The sequence below is a fragment of the Echinops telfairi genome, unplaced genomic scaffold (genome assembly GCF_000313985.2).
Source record: "Echinops telfairi isolate 266 unplaced genomic scaffold, ASM31398v2 ScPeMD7_23;HRSCAF=83, whole genome shotgun sequence".
NCBI classification, from domain to species: Eukaryota; Metazoa; Chordata; class Mammalia; order Afrosoricida; family Tenrecidae; genus Echinops; species Echinops telfairi.
The window spans coordinates 61,910,126-61,925,729 of record NW_022103920.1 but is presented as its reverse complement, the minus strand read 5'-3'; the positions used below and the strand labels follow the sequence as shown (position 1 = coordinate 61,925,729).

The 15,604-nt window shown below is 43.8% G+C and overlaps 1 protein-coding gene across 6 annotated transcripts in view; it reads right to left on the bottom strand.

Moving 5' to 3' along the window:
* Window positions 1-15,604, bottom strand: part of DYNC1I1 (dynein cytoplasmic 1 intermediate chain 1) — a 321,188-nt gene that overhangs the window by 253,647 nt on the left and 51,937 nt on the right. For all 6 annotated transcript variants that reach the window (XM_004702674.2, XM_004702676.2, XM_004702675.4 and 3 more), the window contains one exon: window positions 7,019-7,134. In XM_004702674.2, coding sequence (XP_004702731.1) covers window positions 7,019-7,134 — 116 coding nt within the window. The remainder of the gene's footprint in view (window positions 1-7,018; window positions 7,135-15,604) is intronic.

The following is a 15,604-nucleotide window of genomic DNA, read 5'->3' as shown; positions in this document are numbered from 1 at the left end:
ACTGTCCCTTTGTCTTGGAGGTCTGGTGTGTCTCTATGTAAGTCTTCATTGTGTGTCATGTGTGTGTCATCCTTGCAGTCTGCTGAGTTTTTCTATTGTGTTTTAAGTTTTTATCAAATTTGGGAAGTTTTTAATCAGTGCTTAAAACTTTTTTTTTTCTCTGATTTTTTTCTCTCTGTTCTCCTGGTATCCTCATTGCGTGTATGTTGGTTCCCTTAATGGCGTCCTACATGCCTCTGGGCTTTGCTCATTTTTCTTCAGATATATCTGAATTTCTACTTTCTGGGACAAAGTATTGGAAAGATAGGGTTCTATATAAAATGAAAAGAGAAAGAAGTAAAGAGACCTTGAGCCACATCCCTTGTTTGAGATTTGGGAAAAAGACCATTATTTAATACATGTTATTTACCACAAGGCAGCAAAGGCTTGTTGGGGAATTGGCATGGAGACATAGTGGGACTAGTGAGAACTCGTGGGACTCCCACAGATCCTCTGAGGCACAGAGTGAGAGCCAGTCTGCCAGGGGATCTGCTATTTTTGGATAAAGGACCCCAACGGATGGGCTGGGTGTACACTTCCAGGTTGGGGCTGGATAGTGTCCAGGGTGAAACTCAAGGTCTGGAGGCTCGAGAGCTGAGAGACCAAGTTATCAAGGAAAAAACCAAAAAACAAAAACAGTAGACCTTTCTGTGAACATCACCAAGACAAAAGAACGTATGGCAAATTCAACAGCTATATCTTGTACCACAGGGTGCCTATGCCCAGATGGACAGAAACCTCATGTCAAAGCACGGTAGGTTTCAGCTAATGTACTGCCAAGGACTGGTACAGGTGAGGGTCCCTCTAATTCCCTCCCCTCCTTTCACCAAGCCATCTGATCATGTACATCCCACCTATCTCTCCTCTCCCGTTCTTAGAGACAAGCAGGTAAGAGTGAGGCTGGACGAGTATGTGCATTCTTGCTCAAGATGAACAGACCAACAGTGATTAACAGGAGAAATTGGGCTAGTGAGTGATTACAACTCCAGAAAGCTACAGATAAGACAAAGGAGTTGTATTTTCTCTGTACTTCCGATTTTTGAATTGAATAAATTCTGTAGCAACACTACAAGTGCACTAGTATATGTGTGTGCCAGGCACTGAATACACATGCATTTCATCTGTTGACTGTCTTGTTACTCAATAGTTTTCATTTATAGTAACAAAAGACATCCCAGCTACGCTGCACATTCATGGCTTTTGTCTGACTGTTAACACCACACTGAGGCGCGAAGTGAGAGGGACCACAGTTGTGATGGTTGAGGTTATCTGCCCACATGGCAGGACCATGCTTCTCAGTGATTTGGCAGCTGTACAATGGTAATGCTTGGCAGTTAGCTAAAGATCCAGTTATCCTCCATTTTATGGATGGATGGGTTATCTCCCATGGTTGCATAGTGCCAGTTTTTGCATAATGACCTGGTCTTTGGAACTTAACCATGTTGATAAATGAAAAAGGTGTAAATATTATTTTGTAATTTTGTCATTTCTTCCCCCTCCCTCCTCTCACAGTAGAGTGGACTTTAAAGATATTACTTATCCAGCATCTAAATACCCTATAGACATTTTCTGGGGGGAAGTAATGTGACAATAAATGAAAGTAATCAGAAATAAACCAAAATAAATCAAAAGGTCAAAGACTCCCCAGACAGTAGATAAACTGGCCTGGAAGTTCCATTCTACGGCCTTGCGCCTCACAGCTACAGCGAGCAGCTGTAGTCAAGGAAGCCAGACTCAGGAAATAGGACATTTCCATACAGCTACTTAATCTCAAAGGAGTCCTCTCAGGGTGCAGGGAAAGTTAAGGACTATCCAGTCAAAGTTCCACAGCGTTTCAGTCCTGACTGTAACGGCGTGTAGTCCCTGGGGCTTCAGGTATTGTTGGGAGGCAGGTGTTCTGGCAGGCCCTTCCTGCATTGTCAGCTGTTTGGCCACTTTATTTTAGTCCATTTGTTTCCAAACGTATTCTCTAACTTTCCCCCCCATTAATTCTACCAAGTATTCCACATATTTCCAACAAATCTCATTTATTTTTAAGTTTAGCATAATTTCCATTGTCAACAATGATGAAGCCAGACTAGTGCAGGCACAGTATCAGAAGAAAGTCACTTGGGGAAATGGTCATGGGCCCTTACTGAGGCTGAAGAGAATAGACATCCAGTTAGCGCTCAGGAATGTGGATCTGTCAGCCATAACAAAGAGTTAAATATTTTTTTCTTCTATGGCTATTTGCAAAGAAGTGTCCATTGAAAGGAAGGACTTAGCAGATCAAATAGTCACTCGTGTGGAATGGTGTTAATAACACGGAGAATTTAAAGATGCTAGTGCGAGGTAGCGGCTTCTAATGGGAACAGACAGTTTAAAGGAGAGATGACAGGCTTAAATCCCTATATTTTAGCTTAAGGCATGGACCCAGGGAATTTCTTTGGTCATAAGTGTCTACAAAAATGTTTCCAAAAACCAAGCACGGCATTAAAACTGTGAGGGTTCCTGAGCAATGTCTGTTGGATTCCTGATGTCACCATGTGAAAATGAGAGCACTGGTCAGGAAAGAATGGGGTATTGGATAGGGAGGCAAATATGGAACCCAGGGTGGACCCCCAGCCACAGCCTGCACTAAAAAACAGACCTACCTCCTCCCTTTTTGCATCCTCCTCTCAGGTCAGGGTTGAGCCAACACTCTGGCTCTTTCCATTAGACCTGAATCTTTTCACCTTCACTCAAGACCTGAAGAATAAGTTGTGTTTGGTAACTTCAGTACTATGCAAAGGCAGATGTACACAGAAGGGAGGGAGGAAAAAAATCCTATGAAAATATAGGGATCCTCTAATCAAGAAAGTTTCTAAGGGCCTAGTGATACCACTGCCAAAAAGCCGATGGGCTTCAGTCAGCTTTCCTTGGTTTGCAGAACCTATGCCCAGTATTTTGTTGAGTTCAGCAAATCAGTTATTCAAATGGCTCTTGTAATCAAGACTCTCTCTAAGGGGGTGGTGGGGCAACTGCCCAATGTGGAAATCACAACTTTACATCCCTTACTCTTTTGCAATGTCATCTGTGAAATGGTGTATTTGAAGCACCCATCGTAATATTCATTCCATTCACAGGTATGAAAAATTAGATGGCACTATGCTTGCAATCTTTTTCACTCATCTCATAAAACCCATTATACTTTTGATGAAATACCACCTTTTTATTCCCAGTGTTTGTTCAGTAAACAAATATAACAGGAAGAGGAAAAGTGTCAAACGACCAGGGGGTGACACTCTGTCATTCATTTCAGCTTTGTGTTACACCCCAAATCCCCAAGGGGTACATGAGTAAATGATGCAATTCCTAAAAGTGTTCAAAGAGCTAAACATATTTTCAGCACAATCACTGTTGTTCAGAGATGAACATAAACGTTCCTCAAAAGAAGTGGCTTGTCTCTAATATATCAAACACAATGACTACTGTCTAATTGGCCTGCCTCAAAAGAAATGAGATTCTACCCCTACAGTGAAAAGATGGTTGGTGAGGGATAAATCACATAGCTCACGATGCTCAGATAAAAGGGAAGAATATTTCGAGTGAGGATGCTGGTCAAGAAGCAATATGGAAATATCTTAAGTAACAGTTTTACTGTTTTTGCCAAGTATTATTTAATATTTTCATGAATATTTTAAAATTCTTAAAGCAATTGATTTAACCTCTAGTACTAGACCAAACGTTAGAAGATCAACCAGCCAAGCTGATCCCTTGGCTCCCTTTCCATGATGGAACCGCGCTCAGCTGGTCTTCCAAAGTGCCTGCTGACTCTGGATGCCCCCCACGTGTCAGGCGTGTCCTGCTTCGCCTACGTTTGCCATCACAGACTGACTTAAACAAGGCAGGAGAGGGAAGTGGACAGAGGTGGGAGGCCAAGATTAAACCACAGCATTCTCCTTTATAAGAGAATATAAAGAGCAAAGGGAGAAATCCTCCAAATAGTTAGTACAGGGTCCTTCTTTTCCTCCAGCAAGTTGAGAAAGTCTTATTCTGCCAGCAGAGTTCCTAGAGATTTCTGGCATCACCTGTGTGGGCCAATAGCAGTCCTTGGTGCCTATTCTGAGCCAAGTACTGACAACCATAAAGACACAAGAGACCTGCAGCTCCCTGCCCCGAAGGGCTGGAGGTTAGGGCGGGAGATGATTGGTAACAGGCATGGATGTGGCAATTTGCCAGGAGCTGTATTTTATTTTTGTCTCTTTCAGTCCTTGGGAATACAAACAACTTTCGGTTAAAATGTCTTGGGGATACTGAGACCTTGTTCCCTAAATCGGCACGCCCCATCCTCAGCCTTCTTCTCCAACTCATAGCCTAAGCAGAGAAGGCGGAATAGCCCTTGTATTGAACGAACGGCATTCCCAGGGCCTGTATTCCCAGTGTCTCTGTCTAAATCATCGTCTCATGACAGGTCATCAGGATCATAAATTAATAACCATTGGGAAGGGAACGTTCATTATAGCGCAGCGTGGAAAAGGGAAGCGTAAGCTTGCACGAGTCTCAACTACTTCCTACTTTAATGTTTAAAGTAAAATGGGAACTCGGAAGAAACTGGCTGTATTGGTACTACCTGATACACTACCTAAAAACACTACCCTAAATATTATTAACTTTCCACAGTCAAATAATCACTTAGGGAATTATCTGCATCCCTTCCTATATTACACGCAATAACAAGGTAAAATGGACCTTAGACATCCCAGCTTTAAATATGAGGATATGTCTAAAGGCTCGTGGGAAGATAGAATGAAACGTAAAGGGATCTGTCCACAAACTTTCTGCAGCCCCCTCATACATTATCCATGCCAGGGCTCCATCGTGTCACACAATGTGGAAGTTAGCTCTTTCCTGAAGGTGACTGTCTCTAACCTTCATGAAAGCTTTCCTATTGGTCAAGCTCTGTCTTGGGAGCCAATCCAAGTCCACTGCATGGTAGAGCCCCTTTGCTGACTGTCCTCTCGGCTCGTCATCTTCCACAGTCAGGTGGTTAGGTGGCTTATACAGCCAAACGTCAAGGTCTAGCCTATGGTGAGCAGAGCATTTGGTGAACCCAAGTCGAAGTTATTGCTGTCCCAACCCATCAGGAATTGCTTTAATGTCAACAGTTAGGGTCGTTGGCTTTGAGTTCAAACCTGTAATGTGGCATTTTAATAGCTAAAGGCCTACACACACACACACACACACACACACACACACAAAGCTCCAAAACGAAGACCTTCTGCCAGTAACTGAGAAATAAATTCCTCATTTCCTGCTGCTTGGATCGCAGAGTAATGAGGGCTCCTGAGTTCCCCACAGTAATACATTGGAATGCACAGATGCGCCCTTCTGATGTGCACCAGTTTTAAAGTTTAGAGTTGATGCCTTTTCATCCTTAATTTATCCCCCTTGTAAATATTTCTGTGCCATTTCCAATATCTGAAGTATGTGTATTTAAAAAAAAATAATTTATTCCTACTTCAGTTGTATAACTTTATGTTGAGTCACATGTGGGCCTAAATAAACATACCTCCAGCTACAGTTCTCAAGATACTTCTGACAGCAAAAGAACTCAAACAAATGTTTTGGTTGGGTGGTGAGGTACCTTTTTATCTGGCCCAGAGGCCCTTGAGAGCAGAGGGGACGTCCCAATGGCTCTCTGACTGTGTGTTTTCTGCCGCCTTTAATACATGGCATGGAAGTGGGTTGAAGTGGTTGTTTTAACATTTGACCACCAGAGGGTGCTACTTGATTGCTGCTGAAGTCTATTTCCTGCGTGGCCTTGAAAAGTGGAAGTCCCGTTAGCCAAGAAGGGCCCCCCCGCAACCGCTTTACTGATGATGGACTTTCAGGAAGACAGTTCAGCCTTTTTCTTCAAAGAGTCAGATTTCATTTATCACATACACACACAAAATCTGTTGCTAGAACATACCAAAACTCATTGATCTACGTATTTGTCACAACGTAGGCAGGAAATGTTCATCATTTTTCATTGCCATGGAGTTTACTTGGTATTTACTGTGTGACCACAATGAACCCAGAGAACAATAAAACAACAAGAACACTTGCTCAGCTACAACAACCGTGTTTCCCGTGTCACTTAGCCGGTTTTCTAACCTGATGGTCTTCACGATTGTTTCTTTCTCTTGCAACCTTCATGCTTCCTAGTCAGGTGTGCATCTCCCCTCTTCGCTTCTGTGTAATTTTACATGCCCGTTGTTTTCATTTCTGGGAAGCACTTTTATGTATTAGCTTTGACTTCTTCTGTGTCTTGTTTATGACTTGCTGGGGTTTGTGTGCAGATTTCCCACTTGTTCCTTGCTATGCTCACAGGAGGCTTGGAATTCGATCCACCTTCACCCACGGGAAGCTTGTATGAGCGCTGTGTGTAGATTATGGGAAGAAACTCATGTGCTGTCAGCTGAACTGGCACAGCTGTACATCAGAGGTAGCTCTACCTCCTCCCCGCCCCCCACTAAAGGACTCAATTATAGTAGATATTTTAGGCTTTGTGAGCCATAAAGTTTCTGCCACAACTAGTCAGCTGTGCTATTGGAAGTGAGCACCCCGCCACAGACGTGTAGGAGAAAATATAATGGTCATCCAGTAACCCTTTATTTACAGAAAGGGGGGGGAGAGTGGGGGAGACAATAATTTGCTGATCCTTGCAAATGATAAACCTTAAAATAATACTCTCCTTATTGATAATATTCAGAAAAGTTTCTGTTGCACTATTTACGATTTCCCCCTTCTTTACACAGGTTTGACCAAGTGCGATCTTACTACAACTCATCTTAATGCCTGGGCTCCCTCTCCACGGCTTTCAAAATCAGAGCCCACGGTGGCATTGGCGATCGGCGTGTGGTTCGGTCTTGACCCTCGAGAACCCCCCATTGTCAGCAATGGGGTCCTCAAGGAGGATGCCACTTCCTAACGATTGCTCTGGAGAAAACACGCAGTCAGCAAAGACAGGGCTTACCTTCGGATTGATGGGTAGCCAGGGGAGTCTGGGTCTCCTTGCAGTAAGACACGACTTCCCGCGGCAGGAAATCCACCTGAGTAATCTTGGACACGCCCAGTTTGTGCAGTCTTCTTCTGTAAGTCACAAAGACAAACATTGAGGGAGGGGAGGCACTCCATGCAAAAGCGCAGAAGCGCCCTCAACAACAATACAAAGTGCTGAGACAGGCATGCAAACCCAAACTCTCCCAACTCGCTACTCAAGGGCCAAGATCACAAAGTAGAACTGGCCTGGGGGCCAGAAGTCTGCTAGAGTCTGGCTATGATGTGCTGAGTGATACCAGATCGCTCCCTCCTGGTGATTCTTCGCTTTCCTTTCTGCCAAATAAGATCTTGCTCCATCTCAGATGAGAGCTTTCCATTCTGACATCTGTGATTTTGCTTTGATTAAAACCGATAGGTGGTTGTTTGCCTTCTAGTCGGCCCCTAAATTAAAGTGCCCTGTATCAGTTTATAAATGGAGTTGTTGTTAGGTTGGTTTTAACTCAGCAGGACACTAAGCACAACAGAATTAAATACCGCCTGGGCCTGCACCATCTTCACAATTGTTCTTATGCGTAAGTCCAAGGTTCCGGCCAAGGTCAATCCATCTTGCCAAGGGCCTTCCTCTTCTTGCTGCTCTCCATTGCATGGGGCAAGTTGCTGTGCATGACCTCTTTGGAGTATCGAAAAGCAAGGATGATACTTTGAGGACTACGGTGCACCTGATCCTAGCCTTGGCATTTCCAGTGGCCTCGTGTGCAGATGAAAATTGGACACTGACTAAAGAAGGTGCATTTGAAGTGTGGTGCTGGAGAAGAGTGTTCAAAGTACCACGGACTGATGAAAAGACAAGCAAATCTGTCCTGGAAGAAGTCTGACCAGAGTGCTCCTTAGAGACAAAGATGGCCAGACTCCGTCTTACATTCTTTAGACATGCTGTCAGGAGAGACCGTCCGCAGAGAAGGACACCATGCTTGGTACAGTGGATAGGCAGTGGGAAGGAAGAGGCCCCAGGAGATGGTTTGACCGACCCAGAGGCTACAACAATAGGCTGAGGCATGAGGACAATCGGGAGGGTGGTGCACGGCCCGGGTTGTGCTTCGTTCTGTTGTTTTTGGGGTCTTTATGAATGGGAATCCACTCAGGGACACCCGACAACAACTCCACTTTGTATAGTAACTGATCAAGGGATCTTTAATTTGCAATACAGGATTCCAGTGTCTCAGGAAAAGAAAAAAAAAGGCTGTTTTCAACTACGGGGGAAAAGCGACGTCTACCTCACTGGATTAACTTATGTTATCGATGGGGGCAGTAGCAGCATCCTATTCCACAGGGGGAGTATAAAATTTCTCCTTTCTCCCCCAAAAGGAACATGTACTGGCTTGTGAATTTGTTTTAAAGGACAGACAAAGAAGAGGGCACTGTGTTAACAGAGAAAATATTCTAGGTTGGAATTCCAACACTAACTTGGCCTTGGAAAGCTACGATACAGCTTTGGGATCAAGGAGGTAAGACCAGGGGAAGGCCCGGGTGAGAAGGGCACATTCAAACATAAGTGATTAGAGTGAACTCTGGAAATTCCCAAATGCTGTGCACACAGTGTTTATGGAAGACAGGTGAATGCTAAGAAAATGCTCTGAAGTCAAGGATGTATTATTTTTTAAAAAGCGATTTTAAGGTATCCCCGGTTTATCCTTCTCTCATTGACAGGCCAGCCATGATCACTTCTCCATAGTTGTGTAGCACTTCACAACAACTCTGTGAAGAGTGTGGGCAGGCACCCTCGTCTGCGTTTTATAGATGAGGAAAGTGAGATTCTGTTTAAGGGGCATGCTCAAGTTCAGGTACAACTAGGATATGGTAGAACAGATCTACAACATTGTTCACTCCCATCCTACTCCAATGCCCTTGCCCTTAAGCCAAACTCTCCCAAGTTCATCTGCAGAGTCTCCTGAGTCACTCAGGATTTAGCATAGGCTGGTGGTGAGTACATAGACTCGATCCTCACAGCCTGAGTTTGACCCATGGGCTCAGCCCTAGCATTTGTCCGCTGTGTGTGTGACCTTGGACAAGTTACCTAGCCTCTCTGTGCTTCAGTTTCCTAATCTGATAATCCTAGCACTTCCTCACAGAATTGTCATTATGTACATATGCCACATACATATAGTATACATAGGTACATAATTTATACAACATATATCTTAAAATGTTTCCGGAGCATTTTAGTGGATAGAGTTGCTAATTCACATATTCTGCTCCTTTTTTTCAAAAGCTGTAACATAGGTATGTGTGTGTTGCTGTAATAGGGGCAGAAAGAGGGTGGTAGCCATTCAGTCAAAATGTTACATTCCACAACTTCTCAGATACGCTACTCCTATTATTGTTAATACTAAATACAACCATTTATTTGTATCGATTATTATTGGCAATAATCATACTTATTGGTAATGCATATCACAGCTAAGAATTTCCATGCACTGTCTTCCAGATCTTTCTAGGAGAACAAGAGCATTTCTTTTCTATGGGTTACTAGAAGTGAGAACTAAGATTCGTGCATAGGGATATAAGCAAACAAATGAATGCTGGCTTAGCGAACACTCCCAGATGGCTGTTTTTGCAGTCCAGATAAGCTCAGTTTCGGCCAATCAGGCCTGATTAGTTCAGAAATTTGTGCTACAAGTGGAAGAAGGGTTAAGCTGGGTCCACAGTACTTCCTCATAGCGTCATCACCCGGTATTATGAGAGAACATGCCAAGGATACCAGAAATAAAATGACCAAGGGAGGCAAAAGGCAAAGTTGTACAGCAAGCAATTCAAGGTACTACTTTAAAACCTGCTCGGGTCAGAACAGAATGCTCCCTTCCTGAAGCGGGTCTTCCTTAAATCACGTAAGCAAGACAAAGAGACTGGATGGTACCAGGGGAGGCACAGCCCCTCCTGGGGCGAAGTCGCCCACAGCATCTCTTGTGAGGCTCGAGTAGGACCATCTTTGCCACAAGCAAAGAAAAGGAAAAGAAATGTGGCCTGAGAATGCCCCACACTATTTCAAATTCAGTCCACCTCTAGCCTGGAGAGATCACCGTGCCATACCTGGGACCTCCAGGCCCACAGGCTAAGAGGTACCCATATCTGCAGGCAGCAGTTCTAGGGCATCCTGCTAACGCCCCATAAGCCGAAGGCCTATCTTGTTGGGTGACTATAAGAGCCACTGGGCTAGGGAGGCTGCTCTGTAATTTGATTATCCATCAGGCCACCAAAACCAACAGCAGAGGGAGCATAATGGTTTTCCGTGCACATCTGTGCACTCTGGACTCTAATCCCCATTTCGTCACTCCCTGCTACATGGCAGCTGAAAGCTCTGGATGAGTGGAAAGCCCCCCTTATCTGGAAAATGGATACGTCATTGAACTGGTGTGAGCCTTAAGTGAATAACACTTAAAACTATATACTTAGTGTAGTGCCTGGCATGTAGTAAGCAGTTCGTGGCACGGGTGTTTCTATTCTTAATTTTTTGACTGATTATAATAGTGCCTATTGTTAAAAACCAAACAATTACTAGTGAAGTTGATTTTCCTGAACATTCTACAGATTCCATAAGATCGTAGATTTGAAAGAAAACACAGCCCTCAGACCTTTGGCTGCTCAGGGAAGAATCCCTTGGTTTCCCTTTCATTAATGATCTCATCACAATGACATTTCTGTTTTCAAAGCTCAGCGTGAAGAAGTGATCTTACCTCATCGAGGAAAAAACTATCCTTTGACTATTATCTAATAAGTACTTGAACAGTATTAGCAAGCTCCTCTCCGCGGTGGAGTCCCGGCTCTCAATTCAAATGATCAATCATAAACAATACACTGATGACTACTGGATGAGATTCTCCCCAATGTATCAGAATCCAGTTTATACAACTACAGTGAAGACCTTCTTCAACGTAACTAGAATATTCATAAAATTCTACCACGAGATACATGTGTTATATGTCCAGAAATATAGCCGTGATTTTCTTTAGCCCTTTCATGTGCTGTGGGACCCAGGAAGCCTGCCTACATTTTCTTCCTCTGAGGCATATTGGGAAGCTACTTTCTCAGTGATGCGCAGTCATAATTGTCTGAAATAGAAAACATGAGTGCCTGCCACAGGCATTCTCTGACTGCTTTTACGGGGGATTTGATGAGGTAGAGCGAGTCTTGGCGGTAGAGCGGGTTATGTGCTGGGCTGCGAACCGCCAGTTCGGGACCACCAGCTGCTCATGAGGAGAAAGCGACGGCTTTTCTACTTCCCTAAGGATTGACACTCAGAAATCCACGGCGTAGTGCTACCTTGTCCCGCTGGGTCACTGTGGGAGTTAGGAGATGCCATGCATCCTAGAGATCTGATCCCGCCAAATTCAGTATCTTTGCGCTGTTTAACTGGGAGTGGAGTCCTATACATATATTTCTGGATTTCTGCATCATTTATAGTGAACCTGGTGGTGCAGTGGGATAAAGGTTGGGCTTTTAATTGTACAATCCATGGTTCGCATCCAGCAGCCACTTCATGGGCGAAAGGTGAGGCTTGTCTGCTCCCCTTGGAAACTCTACATAGGGTCACTGTGAATCAGAACTGACTTGACTGAGTGTGTTAGTTGGAAGATGCCCTTTCCATGAAAATGAATTGTTTGCACCAATAGAGTATTTTCAGGGTCCTTAAAAGGCATGCACCCATTAAGGGATCTGGGAGGCAGTGTCCTAAGTAATTCTATTCCCATAGTCCAGGAAAACAAGTGTGCCTCATGTAACTTACTCTAGAGTCAAAGGGACATATGTGACCCCTATAATATTGGTCCAAGTTTATAGTTCATCACAAAATATCAAAACTGTTCCTTGATTCAGCACACCTTTCATTAATGAAAACACATAGGATCATCAAGCAATACAAAGTAGAAAACAATTTGGCCAAGAAAGGGTTAAAGATATAAGCCCATCACACGTTTTGCTTCAATTCTTGGCTTAAGTAGATTACAGTAGATTATATTAAGAGGTATGAGTTAAAATTCACTGCCAAAGGGAAAAATACACTACAGCATTAATATGACAAGTACTTGTCCTTTTAGCGGGTTTATACATTCCACACTGGCTCGTCAGTCCTTTGTATAACTCACTAATCTCATACACACATACTTCTGTCATAGTCCCTGATATATGTTTCTGCATTTTATCCTATGTCTGTCTCCCCGACTTGACTGCAAATTAACCAACTTATCTCTGTACCCCAGGAAAGGAATGAAGAGGAGTAAAACAAAAAAAGGGGGAAAGGAATTACAGAGAAATATAATTTGAGATGAATTTTCTATCATGCTGTTATGATTAAATCTTTTCACCCTGGTAATTTAGTCTAAAATAAGAGATTTTAATAAAAATGTTAAATTACAGAGCTAAATTTACAGTGGTTTAAATGGCTAAGAAAACACTTCAAAATCCCTTAAGACATACAATAAAGTCTTCTACATTAGGATTCATCACTATCATGTTCTTGAGTGCCACTCCAGACTCACTGAATGCAGTGCTCTCTCTTACAGAGGGCCTCCTGGTGTTTCTGAGGCATACTGAACTGTGAGGACCAGGGCTTCAGACAGACCCACTGGAGACGTGGAGATGCCATCATGCAGCCAGATGTACTCGGGCCTCCCCACACTGCAGCCAACCTCGGAGGATAAATGATTAGTCCTACTGATTAGGAAAGGCATCTCCAGACTAAGCTCATGTTGCTCAGAGTTAAGCCAGGTGCAAGGATGTTACTAATGGGTGAGAAATTAAGTGTTTGGATAAAGGAGGTTACAGTGTTCACAGTATTCAGGGGCTGGGTCTAGAATCCCTTCTACATCGAACACTGAAAGGTCATACAGGGGAGTCCAGACCTGAAGACACATGGAACCAACGGGCCCTCCCAATCCAGGTGGACATTACTTGAATAACTGGAAGCTCCCTCTCCATCTGGTCTGGTCAATTTCATCAAGGAAGAAAAGTGATGTTACACGAAATAGAAACTATTTCTTCTGCAAAAAAAAAAATAAAATCAGGTCTTCCTACAGAATAAAATTTGAAGCTACCTGAGTAGGTTACCTGACAGTGCTCAGGATGCAAAGATTTCCAGAGGGCTTGTCCTCAAGCTCTATCCAGTGCCTTTAACTGATGTTACGGGGCACAGGACAATGGCTCACCGGCACGAATCACTGTGTCTGCTCCCCTTTCTGTGTCTGCCTCAATTGGCAGTTCTTTGTCTGCACACCCCAAACAAAGTTAGCATGGCTTGGCTACCTGCTTGTCAAGTTGTAGGACTGCCAGTATTATGGAACTTGTAATAGTTCCATCATAGTAATAACAAGTATTATCCCAAGAATGACGGAACCTGAAGTGTGACTTATGATATGTACTAAAAGGGTCTATGATGTTAATCAAAAGTGTAGAAAGAAAGGGTTATGCAGGCTTCCTCCCAAATGAAAGGCTTCCGTCTGATCATTAACATCATGAGAAACATGCAGATGACCACTGGCAGACCGATCAGAAGCATGTAGCTTTTCTTCCATTCCAACAGTGAAGGAAATGTCAAGAAGCCCGTACTGGCATTTTATAATGAGCTGACTGCTGTCGATGCTTTTAACACAGTGAAGAAAATCATGTTTGTGAAGCACAGTTATCCATCAAAACTGGAGACTCGAGCCTTTCTCTCCTTTGGCCCAAGGCCTACAACATCCCATTCAAAGCCATGAACTAGGAGAGAGCTTCAGTTTCAGAAGCCATTGCATCTTCATCCTGAAATTACAGAAGAGGGGGACTGTTCACGCCTCCATGAGCACTAGAGAAAAACCCATGGATGTAAAAGGCATGGCCATCTAGATGCCTTTAAGAATAAAGGTAGTGAATTAAAATGGGGAAATCATTCTGACGTGCCAAGCACTTTGGTGGTGATTCAGTTATGAAGAGAAAGGGGAGGAAGAGTTGTTAGGCCAGAGGCTTAAAGTAAAGGCTGCTTCACCATTTTGCTTTTTATTGAGAAAATTCACTTGTGTCCAACAGAGGCACGAGTCCTGATCAACTGACCGGCAATGAGTGAGAGTGTGAGAGAGGGTATATAATTGTGGTTTTGCTTTGCATTTCCTAAAAATAACATTGAACAGTTTTCATGCACCTATTGGACATCAGTAGATCTTCTTGGATAAATACCCCTTTGAATGTGTTGTCCATTTTTTAATTGGTTGTCTCGTTATTGTTGAGTTTTGAGAGCATGCATTCTAAATACTCGACACTGGTCACAAACGCTGTTGTGAGGTGGCCGGAGCCAGTTCCAGATCCTAGCGACTCTGCGTACAACAAAAGGAAACAGCCCTGCTCCTGCACCGTCCTCACAACCGCCATTCTACCCGAGCCCCTCATTGCTGCCACGTGTCAATCCATCTTGCCAAGAGCCTTCCTCTTTTTCGCTGCCCCCTCTATTTTACCAAGCATGATGTCCTTCTCAGGGACTGCTCTCTCCTGTAAATGTGCTCAAATTACGTGAGACAAAGTCTCCCCATCCTTGCTTCTGAGGATCCTTCCAGCATTCAGCTTTACTTGCCTTTGGCTATGTACGTGCTGTCTTCTCCTTCTTTCTCTGTTCTAATGATCTGACATAAGGTCATGCTTGCAAACGTGTGTCTTGTGGCTGATAAGGATGCTGGACAAAATAGTTACTTTGTTAGCCATCAAGGACCTCATGGACGTCTTCCAAGACACATTTATCTGGTATTTTGGCAGGCCTTGGTATTTTCAGTATTCTTCACCAATGCCACCAGTGTGCATCGAATCTCCCTCTGTCGTCCTTAGTCGATGTCCAACGTTCACACACATGTTGTTGTCATCAGGTGCCAACCAGTCGGTTCCCATTCATAGTGACCCTATGCACAACAGGACGAAACACTGTACAGACGTATTCTTTTTAAATTACGTTTTTCACACTCTGTGTATTGTCTTTGCACTTTGCCTGCTGGTCTCTTTGAAGCACAAACGCTTTCCATTTAATTTAGATGTATAATGTAAAGGAGGTGGTTTAACTTCCTGTGTTGCTGTTTGGTGCCATTAGGTAGACCCAGCTCACTGTGACTCGACGACGTGCAACAGAACCGACCTGCCCGGGCCTCAGTCGGCTTCACCCTTGCTGGAGCCTGCTGATGCACAGTGGCAGTCTTGCCGAGGGGCCTCTGCTTTTCCACTGACTCTCTACCAAGCATGAGGTCCTTCGCCAGGGAATGGGCTCTCCTGACAGCATGCCCAGCGTATGTGAGATGAAGTCTTGCCATCCTCCCTTCTAAGCAGCCTTCAGGTCACATTTCTTCCAAGACAGATTTGTTTCTTTGTTGGGAGCCATCCCAACCATGCTGTCTAGCAAAGCTACAGCCTGGTGGAAGAAGCTTCTACAGAGCAGATTCCTAGCAAGGGTTTCCAACATCCCTTAAATATTTGCTGTTGTTAAATCCATTCTTGAGAACTTTGTGCACTATCATGTTTACTGCACCTGGAGCGGATGCGAGGGCAGTCTTGAGAAGTA